The 25,381-nt window shown below is 40.3% G+C and overlaps 1 protein-coding gene across 2 annotated transcripts in view; it reads right to left on the reverse strand.

The window, feature by feature from the left end:
* The window catches only part of MYOF (myoferlin), a 153,930-nt gene that overhangs the window by 42,966 nt on the left and 85,583 nt on the right, over positions 1 to 25,381 (reverse strand). For both annotated transcript variants that reach the window (XM_004427840.2, XM_014785548.2), the window contains 11 exons: positions 21,630 to 21,807; positions 20,290 to 20,414; positions 17,930 to 18,036; positions 15,452 to 15,641; positions 14,093 to 14,248; positions 11,823 to 11,954; positions 8,796 to 8,959; positions 6,407 to 6,521; positions 4,238 to 4,343; positions 2,940 to 3,085; positions 807 to 980 (listed from right to left, as the gene is read on the reverse strand). In XM_004427840.2, the coding sequence (XP_004427897.1) occupies positions 807 to 980; positions 2,940 to 3,085; positions 4,238 to 4,343; positions 6,407 to 6,521; positions 8,796 to 8,959; positions 11,823 to 11,954; positions 14,093 to 14,248; positions 15,452 to 15,641; positions 17,930 to 18,036; positions 20,290 to 20,414; positions 21,630 to 21,807 (1,593 nt within the window). The remainder of the gene's footprint in view (positions 1 to 806; positions 981 to 2,939; positions 3,086 to 4,237; positions 4,344 to 6,406; positions 6,522 to 8,795; positions 8,960 to 11,822; positions 11,955 to 14,092; positions 14,249 to 15,451; positions 15,642 to 17,929; positions 18,037 to 20,289; positions 20,415 to 21,629; positions 21,808 to 25,381) is intronic.

The following is a 25,381-nucleotide window of genomic DNA, read 5'->3' on the forward strand; positions in this document are numbered from 1 at the left end:
AGGCAAGAATTACAAACCAATGTAATAGTGAATTTTTTCTCATCCAATCACTTCATTTCTAAAGATGAATACAGCCCTGGATAGCAAGTGACTTCCCCAAGGTCACTTAGCTGGAAAGTGACAGAGCAGGAAGTTGAAGCCATACCTTCTACCTCAAGTTCAGGTTTACCAAATCCTGCCACTGAAAGGAAACAAAAAGATAGATAAAGGGATTAAAAGGATGAGAGGAGGAAGAGAAAGAGCAGCCGTAGAAGAGCACAGCAGGGTCAGGGTGCAGAAATATGAAAACAGGCTGTGTTTGGAAATGGTTCCTGACCGCTATGTTTTAGATCAACCACCGCCATTTGCTCATTCATTTGTCCCAGCTTTCTGCTTTTTCCCTCCTGCCTTCTTTACTGTGCTTCCATGTGAACTGCTCTCTAATTCTGTGAGCCATCTTTCTGTTTTCCTCCCCCTCCCATCTGTACATTTAACTTTCTTGGTGTGTTGAACAGTTGTAGTTTCCAAGGTTTGATCCAATGTTACTAGATGTCACCTACAACAAGGGGTTTGGAACAGATATATTTGGAAAATGCTAGGTGAAAAAACAGATGTGTCTGCAGGAGGACTTTTTAGAACTTTCGTATGTTAATGGTCTATTCATTCGACAAAAATTATTGAGCACCGAGGATGTGTAGCTTTCTCCCATATTATTTGCAGTCTTGCTGTATTGGAAGGACCCTGTATGGAGTGGGAGGTATTGTATCCAACACTCATATATTTTCCCTATACCAATATTATTTGAGCTTGGGCTACTTATTACTTACAAGGGCACCTTCAAGTTTAAAGATAGCAGCTGCTCCATGTGTTTCTGAAGGAGCCATTTTTCTCCTCCAGCGTCTGCGGCGAAAGGTATCTGAACTACGCTGTTTCCAGTGAAATTTCCAGCCAATTAAAGAAGCATATTCCCAGCCCTCTCGGTCTTCAAATTCTTCCCGGGCCTAAAACAGAAGTAAAAATTTTCATCATCATCATCATCCTTATATTGATAAAGCAGATTATTTGGTCAATCAACAAGTATGTATTGAAAATTTACTCTGTGCCAAGCACTGTGCTAGGAGCCAGGAATACAACAAAGAACAAAACAGACAGTCTCTCTGCCCTTGCAGAGCTGACGGATTGTGGCAATAGAGAGAGATAACCAGGTAATTAACGTGGAATGAAATCTTGCCAAGATGGTGGCTGTATCATCAGGAGAGGCATCTTATTCAGACTTGGGGGAGAGGGCAGTAAAGCAAATGGATTCTTTCTCAAATTGCTTTCTATTTTCTCACTTCTTTGGCTCAGAAGAACACTGCTATTGTGAGATAGTTGGCAAAACATTATCTCCACTTTATATGTGGAGGAAAAAAATGACATCATCCTCCCCAGGGTTTAAATGTCTCATTTAAGATAATAGTTGTGATAACTAATAATGAAATGATAGATCAGGGTATATTACTTCTGTAATAACTAATAACTAAAGAGTATAGTACTTTTTAGTCTTAAAAACTGTTTATATAAATTGATCTAGGTTTTCAATGTTTTATTCAATTCATTCAACAAATATGAATGATCCCTACATGATAGAGATTGCTAGGAGCCGAGGAAGCAGTGAAGAAAAAGACAGACAGGTCTTTGCCTTCATGAAGCTGACATTTTAGCAGTGGAAGTTTTATGTAAATATCTTAAAAGTATGACCAGATTTAGTAGATGTAAAATAATACCCAATAATATTTATGATTTCAGAAATAAGTGCTCCATGTAGGTTATTATTGTAGGAGCTATTTTTTCAACTTTGAATAAACATAAAATCTAGCACAATCTTGTAATTGACCCTCTAGTTGTGTTAATAGTGGCACTGAAATATTTCATGTAGCCAGGAATGAGGCAGGTGAGGGAACATGATCAAAGTCTCAACAACACTCTTGGGTAGAACCGGGCCAAGTTTCCGGTCTTCGACTGGTGGCTCAGTGTTCTTTCCACTTCGCCTCGGTGGTCTCACGTAGAAAGAGGGAGTCAAGTGTCTCTAGAAACTTCTCACCCCATCAGGATAGGGATAATTGAATAACAAATATTCATTCATCAGCTCATTCATTCTACTCCATTATTTATGAGGAACAAGTTCCTGAGCTAGCAAGAAGGGCACAAAATGACTATGGTTCCATCTTTGTAACCGCAGAAGAACCAAGAAGCTCACTGTCTAATAAAAAGTAGCTTTATTGCACCTACTGAGTCAGGAGTTTTGTGGAATATAAAGAGTTCCTGTATGGAATTAGCCTAGCCTGGGTTCAAACACTGGCTCTATCATTTACTAGACATGTGGCCTGGAGCAAATCTACAGAGGTTACTCTGTAAGCGTTATCCATGAAATGAGGATAAAGGCAGATTTTGTGGATGGTAGATGATGCGTATGCAGTACCTATCATTAGAGAAGGCACACAAAACATGCCACTTATTATTGTCATGAATATTATTGTTCCACTTGATTTACTATTATTCCATTTAAGCCAGAATACCCTAATTAGACACGATATTATACCCATTTTGCAGATGAGAAAGGAAATGAAGCCAGGGTTTGAATCCTTCTGTATCTTATTCCAAGTCCTGAGCTGGTCCCACTACTCCATTATGCTACCAAAATAATTTCTGTTTCTATTACTACCTCCTGAATGGTTCTTGTTATTTAGCTTGCTTCAGAATCACCTGGAGGATTTCTTGAAACACAGACTGCTGGGCCCCACCCCCAGAGTTAATAAATCAGTAGATTTGGGGTCAGGGCACACTTTGAGAATCCTGGAGCAGGGCATTAGGCCTTTGACTGGCAAATGGTTTCTAAAGCAATAGCCAAGTTAACTGGAATTCTGTGTGGTCTGGAAGGCAGAGCCCCCGGCCCAGCTCCCTCCCACTGCTCCTCTTACCCTTGCAGTACTGGAAGAGGTTTGTGTTAAATCTTTCTTGCGTTTTCGGATCAGCCTTCGCCGTCTATGAGTATGATACATTTTCTCTGCTGCAACCCAGGATTTGGGCTTATTATCAGGAGGAATGGTAATTCCATATTCCCAACCTGGAACAGAGTTTGTGAACAGTTAACCAAAAGAGATGCATTTGGCAGGTCACCAAATGAACTCCCAGGAAACATTCAGTCGCTCTCTCTGCCCCCAAACATTCTCTACTGTCACGACTGAAATACCACTGCTCCTTTCACTTTGCTGCAATTCAGCCAAACTGAATACATCCCTGTTCCTCTGGCTCACTCTTCGAAAAGCTTCCTCACTGGCCATGGGGTTCTCCTCCACTTTATACCTCCAGTCATTCATGGTAATCGAGTGCATCTAAGAATAAGGCACAAGTACAAGAGGCAGGAGGGGACAGTGGTAAAGAGTGTGGGCTGTGTAGTCACACAGCCTGGGTTCAAATCCCAGCACCACCACGGGCTGGCTGTTTACTAAAAAAGTTTCTTGCAAGTTAGTAAACCTGCCTATAGTTCAATTTTTCCAGCAAAAAGATAAAATATACCTTTTTGAAAAGAATTAAAATAATGCATGCAAAGCCCTAGGACCATGCTTAGCACATAGTTTGCTCTCAATCAATGCTAACTATTATTACAAGGCCTAGTGTGTGCATTGGATCAGCAAGGAACTTATAATGTATATGTCCATATCAATGCTAGTTCTTTCTGTGCACTACTCCCTTTTACAAAAAAAAAACTCAATTTTTATCTTTTGATAATACCAAATGTTATAGTTCATTTAACTTTAGATTATTGTCCATAGAAAAGGATAAACACAATCAACAGAAGTTATGTCAATAATCTGCATTATTGCTGAATAGGACTTTTAAGGCATTTTACAGTTCTTTCTGAGCTGGGGAGACCCTGAGTGTGATGCTCCTAGGGAGGGTATGGGGTGTGATCAGAATAGAGAAAATTCAAACTCCGGTTTCCTCTCAAATCCTTATCCTGGATCCCCAGCATCTCAAAGTCCAGCTGTGTGGCACCTGTCACCTTGTATCTTTCCCTCTCATCAGCCTCCAACCCGGCACCTGTGCAAGCACTGGCCAGTCCTTCAGATTTTGCATCTGAATAGTCACCATAACACCACAGTGACCTGCTTGTCATAGACCAACAGGGGTAAGACTCCTCCCTCCCAAGGAAACTTTACTCTGGCAAACCAGGGCCTTGCTGCAGAGCCCCTAAGTAATAGATCTAAAATGTTACCTTTCTCATCCACTGCACGATTTATGTCATATATCCATGCATCATCTTCCCATTCCCAACCTGGAGGGCACGTGAGCTCACTGGGTGATGCTGCTTTATCACCGTTCTTTTAAAAAAAAAAACAAAAAATAAAGAGAAGCCACGGTGTTAAATAAGATACAAAGGGGAGATACACTTCCTCACACTTAACTATAGTATTACCATGCTAATTTAGATACCAGCTTAGACATCAATCTTAGAAAAATCTCTAATCTTTATTTATGTACAATTGCTATACAAAAATTAATTTTTTTAGAATACTTTCTGTTTCCACTATTAGGGAACCACGGGAAATTGTTTTTGTAGGTCAAAAATGGTCAAATATCAGCAATTTCATGTGGTTCAACTTAATATTATGAAATGATGCAACTCTATGAGGGGTTACATAGGAAAGAATACATCAAACATGGATAAAGCATGAAAAACACGTTTTCAAGTATGGGGTAATGCTGCTGGAGGTTGTAGATGCTAATCACGTAAGACTGAGCAAAGTTTATGTTAAATATTGGCTTAAGTTCTGCATAAAAACTGATGGGAGAGTTATGACAAAAAGCTCATAGTAAAAGAAATAGAGATGGTCCTCAAACATATGGAAAAATATTCAGCTTTGCTTTAAATTACGAGTATGAAAATTGAAATAACGAGATACCATTTATTCATGTATTGACAAAGATGTTCAAGTGGGATGGTGCGTGTTAAGAAAAATAGCCCTCTAATATGCTGTTGCTAGAAATATAAATTTCTACAACCTCTTTGAAAGCAGTTTGGCAATATTTATCACAATTTTATATGCATTGAAACCTTAACCAAGCCAATCCAGGGATCTCCTACAGATAAACTTTCACATGTGAATAAAAATGTACATAATAAGGATGTTCACTGTTATATCATTCATAAAAAGCAAGGACTGGAAAAAACCCTAAATTTCCACAAGAAGAGAATTAGTTAAATAAATTATAGTGAATGCATATAATAAAACACTCTGCAGGCATTTTTTAAAAGGCTCATTGGAGCAAGGTGATTCTGGGTTCAAATCCCAGCACCACCACAGGCTGGCTGTTTACTAAAAGAGTTTCTTGCACATTAGTAAACCTGCCTAGAGTTCAACTTTTCCAGCATAAAGGTAAAATATACCTTTTTAAAAAGAATTAAAATAATGCATGCAAAGCCCTAGGACCACGCTTGCAAACCTAGATTTTAAAGAGAAAATGTCTTTGTCTTTCTTGTGGTCCATAAATACTTCAGGGCTACTTTCTACAACTATCTTTTCTCTAATAAAGGCTATTATGTATTAACAGTAACAGAAAAAGGCTTCATAATGACAACATTGGGTCTGGCAAAGCAAAAAATGTACAAAAGAAGATCTATATGTATTGATATCAAAAGATGTCCAAGAAAAATATGTGAAAAATACAAGTTGTAGAACTGTGCATGTAATTCTATTTAGGTGGTGAAAAAAATTATATACTCATATACGAACAGAAAACTGCTATCAATGGTTATCCCTGGGGGATGGAATAGGGATCCAGGAGAAGAATTCTTTTCATTTCCTTTTACGCTGTTTGATTATTTTAAAGACATGAATATTCAACTTGTTATGATTTTTAAAACTAGTTAAATAATAAATAAATCTTTACAATAAAAAAATTGCATAACCTGGGGCCAGCCCAGTGGTGTAGTGGTTAAGTTCACTCCCTCTGCTTAGGCGGCCTCAGGTTCCCGGGTTTGGATCCTGGGCGCGGACCAACACACCGCTTGTCAAGCCATGCTGTGGTGGCGTCCCATATAAAGTAGAGGAAGATGGGCACGGATGTTAGCCCAGGGCCAATCTTCCTCAGCAAAAAGAGGAGGACTGGCAACGGGTGTTAGCTCAGGGCTGATCTTCCTTACCAAAAAGAAACCAAAAAAAATTGCATAACCCAAACTTTACCATGTGCTCACATCTACTTAAATAGGCCCAATGTCTTTTCTATAGAAAATAATTATAGGTGCACTTGTGTGGCTTAAGTTATAAATGTAATGCTGTTTAGAACATGAGTTGGGGCAGAAGAGACAGGGAAGCCACGCCTCGTGGTTGGTGGATTCACAGAGCTAAGGTGTAAGGGTTTATCTCGGAAGCAGCCCGCTCACCGCATCGGTGTAGGTGTCCTCAGCCACTTTCCACTCGCCCCCGGGGTAGCGACTCTCGTTCTGATATACTTCATCCGTGAACTCCGTGTGACCCGCATCCGCCTCAGTCAGCAAGCTGCAGGCGAGGCTCGTGTTACCAAAGGAGAAATGGTAGCCGACAACCCCAGCTGTTTCCAATGGTCGGGAAACATCCACACTCTGGGCTGGTACCAGTTCCCGCCTCCCTCTACCCCTTTGGGTTCTCCACTCCAAACACCTCTTTGTACTAATAGCTTTTGACATTCCTTTGAAGAAGGGGCCTGCTGGAACAATGAGACCTAAATTATAGAGAACTCCTAAATTAGCAGGGTAATTAGGGTGGAGACTGGGAAAACAGTGTTGAGGGCAGCTTCTGATAGGGACCTCGTGTTCCATATTCCTGTTTCAGTTCAGGGCTGTTCAGCTTTTTCTCAGCAAAACTCTTGGCTAACAGTTCAAAAGAATAGAGAGTCGTCCCCCTCATTCCCCCTATTTTTAAAAATGGAGTGGAGACAGTCTCATGAGGCCAAGTGTGGAAACTTTTACTCACGGCTTGTTTGGTCTACCTAACATAAACTGAAGAGAAGAGTTGAAATTTTCTGGATAGTTCCTAGGTAAACAGCCAAACCAGGTCATTTAAGACTCCAAACTCCATCTGAGCACTTAAGAAATCCATACTGACTCTCTGCCATGCCAGTTTTCCTCTTGGATTTGGAACTATTTTGACAACCCATAGAGGAAAGTATAGAGGTTCCAACTCTGACTTAAGTCTTCTGCCAAGTACCCACTCAAGCGAGGTTTCTTTTCCCTTTACCGTCTCTACGTCTTTTCCCCGCTGTACCCTCCCCGAGAATCAGGCACTGGAAAGAAATCAGAAAACAGTCCCAACCATTTGTATAAACTGGGCTCATTCGTCACGTCTCTGGGCTCCAGAGAAGGAGACTAGAAGACCTGGCTGCCGCCTGGGGTCCCATCCAGCTCTGACATGCTTTGACCATCTGTTTTCCAATCACAATGCCCCCTGCCTTTCCCTGTCCTCACTAACCTTCCTTCCTTCTGTACAATTCAAATCCCATTTCCCTTCTCCTTACTAGCAACCCCAACTCCATCCAAAGCAAGCTGTCATGGGCTAAAAGGAATCACATGCAAACACTGGGTCTTAACAGACCAGACCCAGCACACTCATTCCCTCCTTCCCTAATGCCTATATGATTATAGGAAACAAACGTGGACAGAGAGAGCAAACTCTAGGGGTTGAAATCCAACTTCACAAGCTTGTTTCTTCCTAACTCAAGTACGCTGTCATGAGGTGGAGAGAAGAGGGAGTTCTGGTTCTAATGCTGTTGGCAACACTCAGGAACCAGGCTTTGGTTTCCCCTAGACTCTCGGGGAAACTTGCTTGCCTCCCTCCACTGTTTCTTTTTAATAACAGTTTTGAGATATAATTCACATACCATACGATTCACTCATTTAAAGTGTACCCTCTACCGTTTCTTGCAGATGTTCCAGCGCAATAGTGGAGTGCTGGTTTTGGCGCCCAGGCTAGACTTGGGTGCCAGCCCCGGCTATACCACTTACGAGTTGTGTGTCTTTGGACAAGTTACTTAATCTCTCTAGGTCTCAGTTTCCTCATTTGTAAAGTGGAGAGAGTAGTATCATTGGGAGATAATTCTCTGTGAGTCTCTTGCGTTTCTACACAGAGGCCCCAAAAGCTTGGTTACAGACTATCTTTTCAAGGATATTTATATGGGGAATAACTGTGAAAGACAGAGATAGTGTCTCTCTCCAGAGCAAAGGGCCAGCATGTTTGCTACCCATTATAAAAGATTCGGGTGCTCTAATCTCAGGGTTCCTCTCCTGTTATACAATCCACTGCATGGGCAAGTGCTATCTGGCCATCTCCGTGTTGCCCTGTGGAAACTAGGGCTCAAAAAACTAAAGCAAAGGCTGACACTCTGATGCAACTATTGCTTGTGTCTCCTGCCAGCATCCATGAAACTGTGGTAGGTGACCTTCTTAGCTTGCAAGTAGAATAAAAATCTCAGACCCTTCATAATTTTTGACACTACCTATTCTGTAGGGCTATAGTCTAGATTCAATAAGATGATGCCAGTGCTTAGCACACTGCTTGACACATTCACACATAATAAGTTCTCAACAACTGTTAGTACCAAGTGCTTCTTATATTTGTTTGTCTTATTATCGGACACTAAAGACATCTTTCAAGTTTCTATGAATTTGTATGGACTAACTTCTGCTCAGTGAGTATTATGTAAATATGATCAAGCATGATGATGGAGAAGATTCACTTAGCAATTTCTTGGGAAACGCTTCATTACTATTCTTTTTTCTCAGAAAAGGGAAAACTTACCTTCTTTCAGGATCAACTATCCAGTCTCCTTCCCATTCCCAGCCTTTTGGAGGCAAAAAGAATTCCCTCTTGAGTTTTATTTTTCCTGTGACATCAGAAAATTTATGACGACCCACTAATCCAGAAGTGCCCCATTTTCCAAACATAAGAGCTTGATTTTCATACTATTAAAAAAAAAATAAAATTGGAGAAACACCATCAGAGAGCAAGAAATAAAGCCAGCCCATACATTTTCAAGTTCATCTGAAACTTAGGCTAAACAGTGATAGATAGTGAGAAAGCTTATACTCAGAAGGTATGGACCTAACCTTCTATTTGGAGGTATGGCTCCAAATAGTTCTCTGAATCTAATCTTTTAAACACCTATAAAAGCCCTTAATTTATGAATGTGCAATCTTCTAAAAGTTTATTTGTAAGTCTACTGCCTAGAAGTTGGGGCACATTGCCCCACAGAAACAATCATATAATTGATGATACATTTTCCAGGCAGTCCACAAAGAACCCATCTGAAACATGAAGTTCATTTGAGCACCCAGAATTCATAGGGCCTAAAAGTTCTGAGCCTTCATTCCCTCTAGAGTGCAGAGGTTAGACCAAGACCTTTCTGGAAGCGGGTTTGGTGGCAATAGCAGACTCTGGTTTACAGGGCATTTCTTTCTAAGCTGGAATTTATAAATCTACTATGGTCTGCTCTTCACTATGTCAACCATCAAAAGGGTTGAAATTTGCTTGTGGCGAGTGTTCCTTTTGGGCCCAGGCTGAAATTTCCATTTGTCTGCTGATGAGCCCACTGAGATGATTTGCACAAGTGACGGGGAAGTTTTGGGGCTGAAAGAGGAGGGAAGAAATTTGAGTAGGGGCCTGATGAGGAATTTGGGTTCAAGCAGACACAATAGTGTCTATCTCAGATATTGGCTCCGAGCCCAGAGAGGATATGAGCTTCAGGCAGCAGCTAAAGGAGTTGTTGTCACAAGGGGTTGTGAGACTTGGGGCCATGTGCATGGCTCCTTTGGTTTCCAAGTGACAAGGACACAGAATGGAGGAGCAAGGCATTCCCACCACTTCTGTTAGAAGCCAATGCGGCTGTTGTAAAATCCAGGCAAGAACCTTGGCATGGACAAGAGGCCTCAGCAGCAGTGCAGATGGGAGTCTCATGTAGCTTGGAGGCTACAGCCTTTAACCAGCAGCTGTGGGGCAGGACTGTTAGGACATGTGAAGCACCTCAGAGACCTCCAGAAATCTGGGGGAAGGGGAGAATTGTGCAGAAAATTGAGGTCTGTTATTAGCAAAGAAAGGCAAGAACCAGTGAAATTTTCATCATTGTTACTAATGTGCCCCTACTGGTAGTCACAGGCTGTTGGAGTCTGGGGAAACTAGTCACACAAAACAACTGAAATGCGTGGATCATCTCTTTGCGTGAGTTGAAACTCAAGTTAACCCTATGCAGAGAAGGAGCTGGAAATGGGAAATATTGGAAGGGAGCCCTAGACTGGTCATTCCTTGCTCAGTGCTAGCTTCTCTAGACTTAGCTCCAGTCACAGATTTGGAGGGTAGGTGGACACCAGGAAATCCTACAGGAATGCAAGAGCAAGCCTCTCCTACATGTGCCCTGATGCCCTCACTCCACACTGCCTAGTGACTGGACATCAACATCTGCCACTCAGGGGCCCCCTTGTGGCCTCTAGTACACCCTCTATTTACCTCCAATAGCACTTCCGAGACTGCACTGTAAGGACGTTGTGTGTGTCTCCCACGTGTTTCATTGCTTCTCAAAGTGGTCCACTAATGCCCTATATTCACCCACACTGGAATCACCGCTGGTGCTAATCCCTAACTCAGCTACAGAATCAGAATCCCCAGGGTGGCCCTGGCAGTCAGCATGTTTAACAAAACACCCGGTTTTACAATCATTGCAACAGATGAGGAGATCCTTGAGGACAGGGCTTGGCTTCTTCACCACCTTCAGCATCTGCCTCAGTGCCTGGCATAAAGCCACCACTCCATAAAAACCTGGATGGATGGATGGATGGATGGATGGATGGATGGATGGATGGATGGATAAATTCTGTTACCATGTATTTGTTTATTCATAAATATTTACAGGAACCTACTACATGCCAGGCACCATTAAATGAATAAATAGTAAAAATAAAAGATGGCCATGGGTATTCTTGCCCAGCAAGCAGCTTAGAACCACAATCCTGAACCAGTTATCAGGTATAGTGGTGGGTAGAAGGAACACATTTATGAATTAGCTAGAATGAAGATAGTCTTCTTCCCATTTATTGAGTAGGAAGGCCCATCTGTAGAAGAATGGAATTCATATAATAGTATACAAAAAATTAGTATATAAAATAACAAATAGTTATATATATTTAACTATATATATTTAACTATATATATATTTAACTATATATATATTTAACTATATATATATTTAACTATATATATATTTAACTATATATATTTAACTATATATATATTTAACTATATATATATTTAACTATAACAAATAGTTATTTTATATATATTTATTATATATATATTTATACTTGTTATAAAAAATTAAAATTACTTTTGGCTGTAAAAGTGTATAAAAATTATTTTCATTGGTTTAATTGTAATGAAACTTTTAATTAACTAAGTGGATATTTAACTCAGTGAAGATTTTGCAAACTATCTCTATTGCTTTTGAAATATTCAGGTAGCATTTTCTTTGCCCTTGGGCAAACTCATCTGAGGCTTCCCCTAAGTGGGGAATGAGTCTTCTGTGGTTTCAAGACTCGACCCCAAGCAGGCCTCTCAAGGTCTGCCCCTCTCAAGTGCCCTCATTCCAGGGATGTTTGTGTGTGAATCACTCTGGTGTGACCCAATCTTTCCCTATCCCCTTAGGTTAAGGCCCCTTGGAAAGGATTTTAGGTAGTGGTGATGGTGTGGTTGTTTTTGATATGTGAATGTTTTCCCTAAAGACAAAAAGTAAAAGCACCCCCCACAAAGAGGAAAAGATAGCGATGTCATTAAATGTACCATTTCAGCAAAGACGGTGAAGTTTCCTTCCGCGAAGCTATTGAACTTCTTCTCAACAGCACTTAAGCCCAGCCAGATGTTCACTCGCAGCTCCACAGGCACCTTTGGTCCATTGTTTTTTTCCTGCGGATACTGTGAGATGCGCAATAACATGACACGGTATGCTGGGCACAGCACGGGCTGTGACATTAAAGTTCAAGTAAAAAGCAGACTGAACGTCTAATCATTGTTCTCACCGATCTAATTTTATGTCTGCATAGTTAAAATATTTCCAAATGACCCTACAGCAAAGATTAAAATAACAACCAAAGCAGTGGTTCTCAACTCCATAACTAAAGCAGAGCCATTCAAAGTACAAGATAGACCAATGGGTTTTAATACAGTGGAGAATTAAAAGTTCATTGATAAGACTTCAGATTCCACGCTGCAATGAATCTTTTAAAAGCTACCACTTGTTGAGTTTGGTGTTGTATCAAAGATGAGTATCCACAATTATCTAAAAATGTTATTAAAATACTTCTCCCTTTTCCAGCTACACATCTGTGTGAGGCCAGATTCTCTTAGTATATTCAACCAAACAACTTATTCTATCAGATTAAATGTAGACACGGATATGAGAATCCAGTTATATTTCTGTGAAGCCAGACATTAAAGAGGTTTGCAAAACTGTAAAACAGTATCACTCTGCTCTCTGATTTTTAAAGAAAATACAATTCTATTTTATAAAAATATGTAATTTATGTTAACATGTAATGAATTTATTATTATTTTAAAATAAATTAATAAATATTTTTTAATGTCTCAGTTTTCATTTGTATTACAGTAAATATTAATAGATATTACCCACATAAACAAAAGCTCCCTGAGGTCTTCAATAGTTTTTGCAAAATTATTTTTTTCTGTAAAGAGGTCCCAAGACAAAAAAAAAAAACCCCACTGAATTAAATGACTCCCTAAACTGATAATGAGTATTAACAAAATCAATAAACATATAAAACATTCTCTTAAAAGCATTTTGCTGTTTATCCACTGAGTTCTAAAACCTAACACAGAGAATACCACTTTGCCTCCTCTCCCACCCGCTGTGAAGTTTTATTTATTAATCAGTTTGCTTCCACCCACTGCGGAGGTCAATTATAGTTGTGGTTCTATCTTAAGAAAAATTTATTCCACCAAGAGATACTTGAAAGAAGATAATCACTCTGGTTCTATTTCACCTTCCTGATTAAAGAGCAAGGAGTACATTTATTAAAAGTTAGCAGATATTTCCTTGTTTTAAGAGAACACTCTCCCCTGACAGCTTTTTCTCTTCTTGATTTTTCTTCCCCTCCCTCAAATCCAAAGACCTCGGTTGGGGTCGGCCAGAGGGAGGGATGTCCAACATGGAGCTGGGAACTATTCCGCTCTCTGGTTTCAGCTCCAGGCCCTCTTTTAGTTCTCCTTCGGCACTCACAGAGCAGTTCTTAATCCAGGGTCCTGGGATGGACTTACAGGTTCTATGAAGCGCCTGAATCATTTGCAAAATATTGGATGCATATGAGATGTGCAGTCTTCTGGAAGGGAGGGCCAGTAGCTGTCATCGGGTGCTTAATGGAGTCCATGACTCTAAAAATGTTCAGAACTCCTGCCCTAAAGTAGTAATTCTCAAATTTTGCAATTTGATTAGGGCAATAGATTCCATGGACTGTCCATATGACCTCTTTTTTCCTGCTTCCCAAATGCTCGCTAGAAGGGAAGGGGAGAAAGGCATTGCTTTTGCACATGACATTAAAAGTAAGTGGAGGGCTGGCCCTGTGGCTTAGCGGTTAAGTGTGCGCTCCGCTACTGGTGGCCGGGTTCGGATCCCGGGCGCGCACCGACGCACTGCTTCTCCGGCCATGCTGAGGCCACGTCCCACATACAGCAACTAGAAGGATGTGCAGCTATGACATACAACTATCTACTGGGGCTTTGGGGGAAAAATAAATAAATAAAAAGAAAAGGAAAAAAAAAAGTAAGTGGAAAATTCATGGCAGAAAGCAAAGCATTCACAATGCCATGTTAATATTAGTGTCACAAAGACCTTTACGGGAAGTGACCTTGATTGAATGCCCACAGACCTCGGATTTCTCTCTGAGAATTACTGGCCTAGAGGAAGGGGCCAGAATGAGCTGGAATTGATCACGATCACCCTAGCCATTCAATGACTGGCAGATTATAAAGCAGCCCCTTCTCAGGAATATGGATTTTGCATTTAAGTATTTCACATTACACAGTGATAAAAGACTTACCTTGAGAAAGACGGTTTGAGTTTTCCCACAGTATTTCCCACACGCATTCTCACCACTGGTGGAGTATAAAACCTGATGTGCAGGAATGCGCGCATAGGCTAGTCTTTTCTCTCCCCGGATCATCCAGATGATAATGTCAGGCATGCTATTCTGTGGCTGGTCGCGTGGGTGGACGGAAAAGGAAGCAAAGCTAGAGTTAGTCCAACTGCAGAAGGACTGGAGACCCTGCAGCTGGACCCTCAGGTCTCCTCTTAGCAAAGAAGCCCTGTGGTTAGGGCTCTGTCCAAATTCCTGAGTCTCACATCTTCTAGGACCACACTGTGAGCCTGCAGAGCTGGGAGGCAGGCTGTACCTGGCCAAAGAGAATACTAGAGGGAAGCAGAGGGGGAGCTTCACCTGCCAAAAGCCCTACCCACACAGCTCTGAGAGGTATTTTAGGAAATACTCCCTCTTATCTCCCCCATCGTTTGAAGAAGGGCATCAACAGCAAAGGATTATAGGTTTCATAGATTTCACAGGATACAGACAGAGCATCTCTGTCTCACAATCTGATATTTGCCAAATCTGAAATACTAATTTAGTTTTTAAAATCCTCTTTTTTTCTGATTATAAAGTTGATATAAGTTCACTGTTTAAAACTTTGAAAGTACCAAAGCATAGACAGTAGAAAATAAAAATTACCTGCAATCATGTGTGTTTTTTCAAATGTATTTCTACCCACAAATATATGGCCACTCACCCCCCAATCTCTGGAGGTTGGCAGGAGGGATCTTCTACCCCCTGGTTCTTCCACTCCATAGAGGTTAATGGCAGCCAGCATTTAGCCTCACTAGCTGTGTGCTCTGCACTGTGCTAAGCCCTTTAGAATCGTCATCTTCTTCAATCTTCACACAACAATGCTGTGAAGTACTACATTTATCTCTGTTTTACAGATGGAGTAACTGAGGTGTGAATACCTTGCCCAAGGTTACACACAGTACTGCCAGGATTCAAAGCCAAGTCTTCCCAATTCCAACCAAAAGTGGCATTTTAATCCTCTGTACTACGCAGATCTGCCACTTTATCACTCTGCTTTAAATATTCTCTGACTGTACCATGATAATAATAATGATTTGTCCCCTTTGAAGACCTTTCCAGGACCACCAACTCAAAATTCTTCTCCTGCCCTGACTTCAGTAACATTCACCCCCATTACCCATTAGCATCCCCAGCCCAGTAACTCCTTGACTTCATCATCCATCAGATCTGCTCAATATCCAAGATAATGTACTAGATTTTCCTACCACCACCTCTATCCTTGCTATTCCACAGAATCCCTCTTCCATATCAAGTGATGTTCATGCAGTTTAAAAGTCCTACCTCTTCTGTCAGTTGTATTAGTTTATCAAGCCAGTCCTCAATTTCTGTTAATGTGGACGCCTCTGTGGCCTTAGGCCTCATCCTTATAGCTGCCTCATGGATCTGGGAGAGAGATCTGGATCGCAACTTTTGGATCTGAGTATCAAGAATTGTGACATTAGGTTTTCCTTCCATGAGAGGTAACGTGTATCTAAAAAAAAGAAATGAGAATTTGAAGAATAGCTTTTTAGGCTTCAGAACTGTCAAAATCATTTATGTTTGGTTTCTATCTTGCAAACCACACCAATTTCCTAACTGACTCCACAAGCATGGGCTGGTTTAAGCTGAAGTTAAGTGTGTCTGGCACTGGCAGAGCAGACCTGCCAGACAGACTCTCCCAACTCTCATGAGGAATGCAGGGGGATTAAAATTCCAAAGCAATTCCTTGGGTTTGACCCAAGGCCCATGGAGTCACTGGAAAGAAGATGGAAATAATAGAAGCAGTTGGGAGAAACTGGCCTTTCCTTCTTTGGCTTCCTATAATCACTGCATAGACCCACAAAATGATGGAAGGGGAAGGGAAATTAAAGATCATTTAGCAGGAGGGTTCTTAACTCGGGGACCACTCACCCCTAGGCAGTCTGTGGGTGGGCCTCAGGAGGCCTGTGAATCCCTGGAACTTACAAAGGAAAGTGTATGTCTCTGTTGACATGCAGTGTCAGGTAATAACTTAGAACACAGGCTTTGGAGCCGACTATCTGGGTACAAATTCTGGCTCCACCATTTACTAGTTCTGTGATCTTGAGTAGTCACTTAATCTCTTGTTTTCCTATCTTCAAATTGGGAAAATAATATCTACTTTTTAGGATTGATGTGAGAAGTAAATGAATTAATATATGGAAAGTATTTAGAGCAATGCCTGTCACCATCATCATCTCATTGTTGTCTCCATTACTGTCATCATCTCAGCAGATTTTCCAAGGGGCCCATGAGCTTCCAAAAGGTTAAGAACCACTTATGTTGGCCAAGGTCTCATTCAAAATGAAAAGTCTAGAACGCTGAGCGGGGGCCAGAATTAGCCTTCTTCTGCCAGGGCTTCCCTCTCACCACAGCGGCTGATGGGAACACAGGGTGAGGTTGTCACCAATTCCAGGAAGTTCTACTCACATTGTCTCTATCTAGAATTTCCATTGGTTTGAATTTCACCCAGCTTCTTAAATGAAGGAAATCCTAGCATGACTTCCCTCAAACACAGATTTCCTGTTACATGAAGTTAAAAAAGATTCCAATTTGATTCTTCAAAAACACTTAAATAGATATATCTGTGTCTTGCTCAGCAAACCTTAAAATTCACAGACATTTTCTACAAGAAAGGTATTCCCAAGTGTTTCTGGTTAGTTATATTAGTAATGATGCCAGTGTTTTGGAAGGATTAAGTCCCCAGAATGATTCTTTGAGGCAAAAATACATACAGAAGCTTTTAGCTCAAAGTCACATGTGACACCTTCAATAAATAGATCTTGACTGTGTGAAACATGTAGCAGAAGTTGCACTGGCAAACCCAACTCTGGGCATCAGATGCATCATTTCACCTCTGTGGGCCTCTGTTTTCTCATCTATAAAATAAAGAGACTGGAAGAGATGAACTCTTAGGACCCAGATTTAAATTCCCTGAATTTAAACAAGCGCCCAGCAGTCCTTGGACCTCAGCTGCATTTCAATTACCTAGCTAAACCACTAGGAGGCACAAGAAGACAGGGAAACAGGGAATTAGCCCAGAAGGGGAAGAACTCCTGTGGTTCTTGCGGCTTATGAAAAGTATTCAACATGCTTTTCTTTTGGAACTTCCCTGTCTACTGCTTTATTAGCCAATATTTAAAATGAGTTTGGGATGAATCACTTCCTCTTTGATTTCCAAATGCCCAGAGATCTGAGCTGTTTCCCCAAGTCACAGTTAGGAAAAGTTCTCTGGCTCAAGTCAGATCTACTGGCTTCACCAGAGGGGGCTTGGTCAGAGTGTGCATTAGGCATTCAGTAAAACAGCAAGTAAAAAGGCTGTTCCTAAAAATTTGTTTATGATTTAGGAACTGTTGTTCTGAATGGTAAAATCGACGCTCCACCCCCAGATGCCATTCTCTGTGGGAGCCAGGAGTCACCTTTCTTGGGGCCAGGGGCATAGAAGGATTGATGGTAGGCAGAGGCACAGACCTGCTCCCTCCCCCACGCCCCCACCCTTTGCCTGAGGCTGCACTGAGAGGTGCTTCCCAGAGTGGGGCCTCAGCCGCCCTAGGCTGCTTTAGAATTGGCACCGATCAGAAAGTGGAGGTTTTCCTGGTGGTGATTCAGACTCCTCCTAGTGACGGCCTTGTGAGAAGCCTAACTAATTCAAATTCATTTTTCAGGCAAACACAAGAAACAGTTCTAGAGGCTCTTTTAGTCTTATAGTTTAGGGAGAGGAGTATGGCTGGGAACCTTGAGATGTGATTAAAATCAGTATACCTTGTGTCTTCTATAACTTCATCGATCAGCTTCAACCACATCTCGGCCAACTGGTTTGCAGGAATTTTACCTTGTATCCCTGATTTTAGAGCCTCTATGTTTGATCGCTGAAAAATTTGAAAAGAGAGGAAATAATTGGTAATTATGCTTTATGCCATTATACCCAGTAAAGGTTTAACTTTTATTTTCAAGTAAAAACACACAAAAGACTTAACAGAAAAATCAGAAGCGTTTTTTTTTTTTTTACATTTAATAATGCTCACCATAGCTTAGTACTATTTTTCTTCAAAATGCAATCAACACTGATATGTTTAAGTAATAAGACAACCTTTTCATATAGCTTTGACCTTTGAAACCATGTAAATATTTTATGTACTCAAAAAGTAAATAAAATAAAACCAACAAGGATGGGGAGAAGAAACTCTAAAATGGAACATAAAACAGAAACAAATGAACCTAACTATATTTCAGATGAATAACATAACTACACTGAGCTAACCCAAGTAACTTTTGAATACAATATTTTGACTATATACCCTCCGTTTAAAGGAAAAAAAGAACCATAAACATATCAAACTCTAATTAGGTTTGTTTTTTCGCAATGGTTTATCTATGGATTTTAGTATTGAACAAATGAGTAAATATACTGAGGATAATGGGAGCCTGGTTTCTCACTGTTGAAGAAGGCAGTTGTAAATATAGAAATGAAGAAGACTAGAATAAACTCTGTGATATTAGAATGGAATTGGAGTTGTCCTTATAAACTCTGCTTTTAGTATATTGATAGATATAGAAATAAACATACATATGTATATATGTGTGTGTATGTTTGTGAGTTTGGCTGCTGAGAAGGCCCAGAAGCAATGACATCTAAGCCATAGTGAGCGCTCTAACACTCAGATCTTGTTTTTTAACATCACCTTCCCACTAAAAGGAACTAGGGCTCCTTGGAGAAGTGGTGATTCCAGGGCTGGAGCAGGGAAAATACAAGATAAGCCCAGAACATATTGTGTCACTTTGAGCATCTGCCAACAGATAGATTGAGGGAGTGCCCACGATGATTATCAAAAGTCCTGATCACGGACTGCCGTCATCCCGTCCAGATTAGCGTGGAATTAGGACAGGTTGGTCAATGGAGAAAGCTGATGAGAAGAAGTAGGATGGAAAAAGCTGAAGAACACCCAAAACATAATTAGAATAGAGGTGTGACCAATTCTCCATCAACTCCCTTGAGATGGAGGATTGGAAATCAATACCACAACTACATTGCATATCGATTGTAGCTTTATTATGTAAACAATTATGCTTAAATTAACTTAAACCTACGATTCTCCTTCAATATTGTCTTTATAACATAAAACAATATTTCGACATTTTGCCATGGAGTCTTAGATCAGTTATATTCCAGGACGCCCACGTCTTGGTCCAGCCCTGAAAGAGGTTGGGTCTTAGAAAAAACATTAATACTAATATAATTTAGATATTAAAACACTAATACCAGATGGATTTTATCAGTACTTGATAGAAGTAACTTAGTATCTTTGATTTAATTAGAAATATCCCAATCACGTCCCCCTTGTCTTCATCAATGTCATCTAGATGGATAATCACAGCTAACATATCCATGGTGTTTCCACCAGAGGAAACCCCACAGCCTCCAAACAAGGAAAGTTCCTCTAGCCTACGGCAAGAGTGGAAAACATCAGGGCTGGTTCCTCTGAGCCCATCTTTTCCCATGGTGGGGATTTTTACTGCTTTAACAGCAAAGCTCTCAGGGTTGCATATTTCTATTGGAATGAACCATTCTCCACACCACACTTTACATACAAGTCATGGCAAACTGTGAGTCATCTCCTCACTTCAATATCCATCCTCCTTCTTCCACAGTAAGAGAACTTTACCTGGCCTTATGTCTGGCCAGGCATAGGACTGCATTTCCCAACTCCCTTATAAGATGTGGTTGTATGACTAGATTCTGGCCAATGGAAAATGAGAAGAAATCAAGTGTGTGATTTCTGGGTCTTTCCCTTCCTGGGAATGGCCTGTGTCATCTTCTCCCCCTCTTTTCCCCTTTTCTCCTCAGGCTAGAGGGTGGGTGTAGTGGTGAACTGCCTCTCCCACGCAGACAATAACAACTCCTTAGCGACAGCAGAGCAACAAGGGGGAAAGAGTCTTGGTCCCCAACACCACTGAACCTCCATATCAGCCTTGGATCACCTACCTCAATTCTTACTAAAGAAAGAGCTTTTCTCTTGCTTACCACCATATTCTGAGGCCTCGTGTTATAGTGGCCTTGCCTGCAACCTAATATGTAATTCACTCCATCTGGTGAAAAGGAAATGTAGAAAAGATAAACTTACCAGCCGTTCCACCATGACTAGGAGAGTGTTCACTGCATCCAGGCGATGACTTATATCCTCCCAGTATGAAGTCAGGGTAACAACTGGCTTTGTGTGGGCCCAAGGCAAGTAATAGTAGTAGTTCCCTGGTGTAGAACATTGAGGGTCAGTGAACACTGGATACTTAAAATAAACAACATGTTTATTAAGGAGATGTGCAAACTAGGCTTGGGGAATGGTTTGGGGTGGTCTGGTTCTTCAATTTTATTCAATTAAGCAACTGAGGAATAGATAGAAGGTTCTTATTCATTCAGCCTGTTTTGAAAATCTCTCTAAAATACCCTAGTAAACCGAGCACAACAATCTCAGGATCTTTTAGTGATTCAGGAACATGTGTCTGAATATCACTGATGATTACATAACACGGCAGCAGAAAAGAGCATAAGAGATTAGATGGTATGTGTTTGTCCCTGAAAACTGTTATTCTAAATAAATATTTTTGTTGGAAGGGAGGCAAGAAAAAAGAATTTTTTTGTTTTTTAAGAGCCTTAGCTGGATACATGGGGTTTGGTATTATTTAGAGCCTTATGGTGATTAAGAATTATTAGCCAACATTTTCTAGCACATTTTATATTCTAACACTACTTGTACAAAAATTAGGTAAAAGTTATGGCAATACTGTTGGGATATTTGATCAGAATTTCTCTAGTCCTTCTCTCCATTCTCAAACCATTTGTTGATATCTTCTCATACTCTGCCTTCTATTATGATATATTTCATACACTAGAATGTAAGCTCCTTAAAAGCAGGGACTGTTTCTCACCCATCTTTGTTCAATTATAGCTATTTAATCCTCATAGCAACTCTGGAGAAGATAAAGAAACTGACGGCTGGAATTAAGTGATGTGGCTAAGGTTCCAGTGCTGGTGAGTCACAGAGTGACCGGAAGTTTGACTTTCCAGTGCCTGAGCCAGAGTCCCATTCACTTCAACTACTCAATCCAAGAGCAGTTTGGGGCCTGGTAAGGCAGAGGTGGGCAGGGGCAGAAGCTGTTTTGGGGAGGTCAGTGTTCAGCAAGCTGCCATCTTGTGACTTTACAAAGCAAAGCCAGTGTTAAAGTTGGGCATGGGAGGGGGCATTGGGGTTCAGACCCTGGCAAAGGGCCTGTGACTTTCTGGGTTTAACCAATCTTGAAGGTGCTTGAATTCCAACCACCTCTCTTCCCCATTCAAATCTTTTCCTTTCCACTAAGCATATGCTGGGCATAACGCTGCCAGAGGAAGAATACAGTGCATGTTCTTTGGCTTGTGGTGCACCCACTGTACACGTGTACAGGACAGAATGGTTAGTGTCAGTCTTACCGTCAAATATGGCACGGCTGTATTGAGTGGTTGATGCCAAAGGTTTACAGGTCGTGTCAAACTTGTTGCCATAGTTTCCAATGCTGACTTCAAACTGAATGGCCTCGCCAACATCTTGCAACATGGTGGCCGAATGGAACACAGCAGACAGGCTGTACTTCCGCCTTCGCTGATATTTCTACAAAGGATGAGCAGTCGTAAGGGTCAGTGAAACTCCTTTTGCTCTTATTTACATGTGGATTTCTAGCAGATGTAATTCTAAACCCAATAATTATTGCTGAATTAGATGCCAGTGGAGAATGTTCTTGGATCTATCAAGTCCCCTTGTACTCCTACACGTGGGCAAAGATAGAAGTACCAGCATGTTCATTGCAGCATTGATTGAAATAGAGAAAAAAATGAAAACAATACAAATGTCTATCAATAGGCTACTGGTTAAACAAATTATGTTATATCCATATAATGGAATGAAGGTTCATAAAAAGACTTAGGTAGATCCATATGGGCAAACATGGAAAAAAGATACATTTTTAAGCAAACCCATTAAATATATACTTAAATATTCGCATATACATGATGAAAGTCTGGAAGAACATAAATCAAATTGTTGACAGTAGTTATGTTAGCGAAGGTAGAGAAATTATGGCTAATTTTACTCCTAACTTATACATTTTTAATTGCTTGAATTGTTTAAGAATTAAGTTTCTAACCAGAAACAACAATAAAGACTTTTAATGTCAGATTTAAAAATAAGTAAAATCAGATGAACTTATTTTTCTGAAATAGAAATCAAACATTATTTCTTTCTTTTTTTTTTTTGAATTACTGGTTTACTGAGTGTGTGTGTGTGTGTGTGAGGGAGTTGAACATAAGGCCAACAATGACCACATTGAGTATCTATCAGCCTAAAAGAATTGACCACGAGCCCTTCAGGTCTTCCTTTATTTGGGGACATAAAGTCCCTTGAATCCACATCCTGCCCCCAAATCTTTGCTCAGATGGCATCTCTCCTCCTTTATGGATCATATCCCCATTGATCTTTGGGCAACTTGCCTTCTTTAGTCAAAAAGAGCCATGCAACGGTTTAAGTTGCTGTACTTCATTATGTCCTAGGCATTCTGCCATTTAACATTATGCAGATCTAGAGTCTGCTGCTGATCTCTTTTGGTACTGTAGGGGCCCAGGGCAGACCACTCCAAAATACCCCACAATGGCCTACTGATTATAGGCATATCTTGGAGATATTGCACGTTGAGTTCCAGACCACTGGGATAAAGCAAATATTGCAATAAAGCAAGTCACAAGAATTTTTTGGTTTCCCAGTGCATATAAAAGTTATGTTTACACTATACTGTAGTGTAGTAAGTGTGCAACAGTATTATGTTTAAAAAAAATGTACATATCTTAATTTAAAAATACTTTATTGCTAAAGTATTTTAGCTGAGTATGACTGACTCAGTGAGTCATAATCTTTTTGCTGGTGGAGGGTCTTGTAAGAAACACAGTATCTGTGAAGCGCAATAAAGCGAGGCACAATAAAACGAGGTATGCCTGTATTTTGAATTAAAGTTATTTGAGAAGCAGACAGTGCAAAAAAAGAGACATTTTGACTCTCCTCTCTCTGTTCCCTCTGAAAGCAGAAAATAAATCTCCCATTTGAAAGACACCCTCCCCATACCGGGATATAGGCATCCTTATCACCAGAGCCAGAAGTCAGGGCTAAGAAGCCTGTATAAACAAACCCTGTTACTTTTACTAACTTACTACCTCAAGCCAAAACCCTGTTTAAATTCCTCTCTTATTATATACCCCAAATCTAAGTTTCTTTGCCTTGTCATTCCTCACAAATTTGTTTCTTTGTGTAAAAGATATATATATTGCCTTCTTTGTTCACTCTCCGAGCATCATTTCTCTGTGATGTCCAATACAGATATAATTAAATTGGGTTCTTCTTCTGCTAATTTGGTCTTGAGTCAGTTTTATTATTACTCCAGCCATAAGAACACAAGACATAAGAACACAAGAAGGGGGAATTTCCCCCTCCCAAAAGCATCCAGTCTCTGTATACACTTGCCCGGCTTGCAGGTGAGAATAGCAGTGGTTACTACAGTGTAGCCACATTGGCTATATGCTCCATTGGTGAACCGGAGACCCACGAGTGATAATACTCAAACTGCTTAACAAATTTCTCACCATAGCAAGTTTAGTTCTAAAGCCCCCAGAAAAGGAATTCCTAGCTCTGCAGTCTTTCAGTTTGAGATTTGGAGGCCACATAGGTATGAAATTTTGGCATATGATGAGTTTTTTGTTGTTATATTTGTTGTTTTCCTTTGCTACCTTGCTACCAATTTGTGTGCCACAATCTAAACAGTCAAGTAGTGACATCTTTTATCTCTAGAAAGCTAATAAAAACTACTTGATCCTTGTAGGATATTTATTAACTGATTTTCCTTTCCTTCGTTATTCATCCATACCATGGCTTTTATTCTGTAAAATGAATCACAATCATGGGTGGGTCTTCTGGCTTGTATGATGCAAGAATGTGGTCATTCATTTATAGAAGTACTCAGACAACCGTTTCAAAAACTTCCTTTTTTTTTTTAAATTGTGGCAAAGCACACATAACATAAAATTCACCGCCTTAACCATTTTTAAGTGTACCATTTGATGGCACTGAGTACATTCACATTGTGGTGCTACCGTCACCACCATCCCTCCACGGAACTCTTTTTCATCTTGCAAAACTGAAACTCCATACCCATTAAACACTAACTGCCCATTCCCACCTACTTTCTGTCTCTATGAGTTTGACTACTTTGAGTACCTCATATAAGTGGAATCAAACGATATTTGTCCTTTTGTGACTGGCTTATTTCGCTTAGCATAATGTCCTCAAGGTTTAGTCACGTTGTAGCATGTGTCAGAATTTCCTTCCTTTTTAAGGCTCAATGATAGTGCATTGTATTGTTGAAAGATTAACTGAAGCATCTTAAAAATTTTAAGAGTTTATTTGAGCAAACATCTATTGGAATGGGGCAGCGCCAAACCAGAAGTGGTTAGGAGTGTTCCACTGACAGGAGCTAGGGGAAAGACTTTTATAGAGCGGATGTGGAAGGAAGGCAAGGAAATTATTTCACTGGCTATTGCTTAAGTGGTTGCATAATTTGGGAAAGCCTAGTTGGCTATTTGTGATTTGTTGACCTTCGGTTTCGATTTCTTAACCTCGAGGCATTTACAGGCTTAAGTTTTGGTTTGCTTATGTAGGCTGCCAAGGCATTCAAGGCACCTCAATCTAATGGCCTCCTTGTTTAATTAATTTAGTAGTATATATATATATACCACATTTTGTTTATCCATTCATCTATCGATGAATTTGTGGGTTGCTTCCACCTTTTGGCTATCGTGAATAATGGTGATATGAACGTGGGTGTACAAATCTATTTGAGTCCCTGTTTCCAATTCTTCTGGGTATATACAGTAGTCCCCATTTATCTACAGGAGATACATCCCAAGACACCCAGTAGATGCCTGAAACCATGGATGGTACTAAACCCTATATATACTATGTTTTTTCCTATACATACATACCTATAATAAAGTTTAATTTATAAATTAGGCACAGTAAGAGATTAACAACAACTAATAATAAAATAGAACAATTTTAACAATACACTATAATAAAAGTTACCATAGATCTTAGCAATCTCAGCACATGATTTTTTTTCTTTCCTTATTGAGAACTTGCACCTTTT

The sequence above is a fragment of the Ceratotherium simum genome, chromosome 6 (assembly GCF_057802395.1).
Source record: "Ceratotherium simum simum isolate JZ-2026a chromosome 6, ASM5780239v1, whole genome shotgun sequence".
NCBI classification, from domain to species: domain Eukaryota; kingdom Metazoa; phylum Chordata; class Mammalia; order Perissodactyla; family Rhinocerotidae; genus Ceratotherium; species Ceratotherium simum.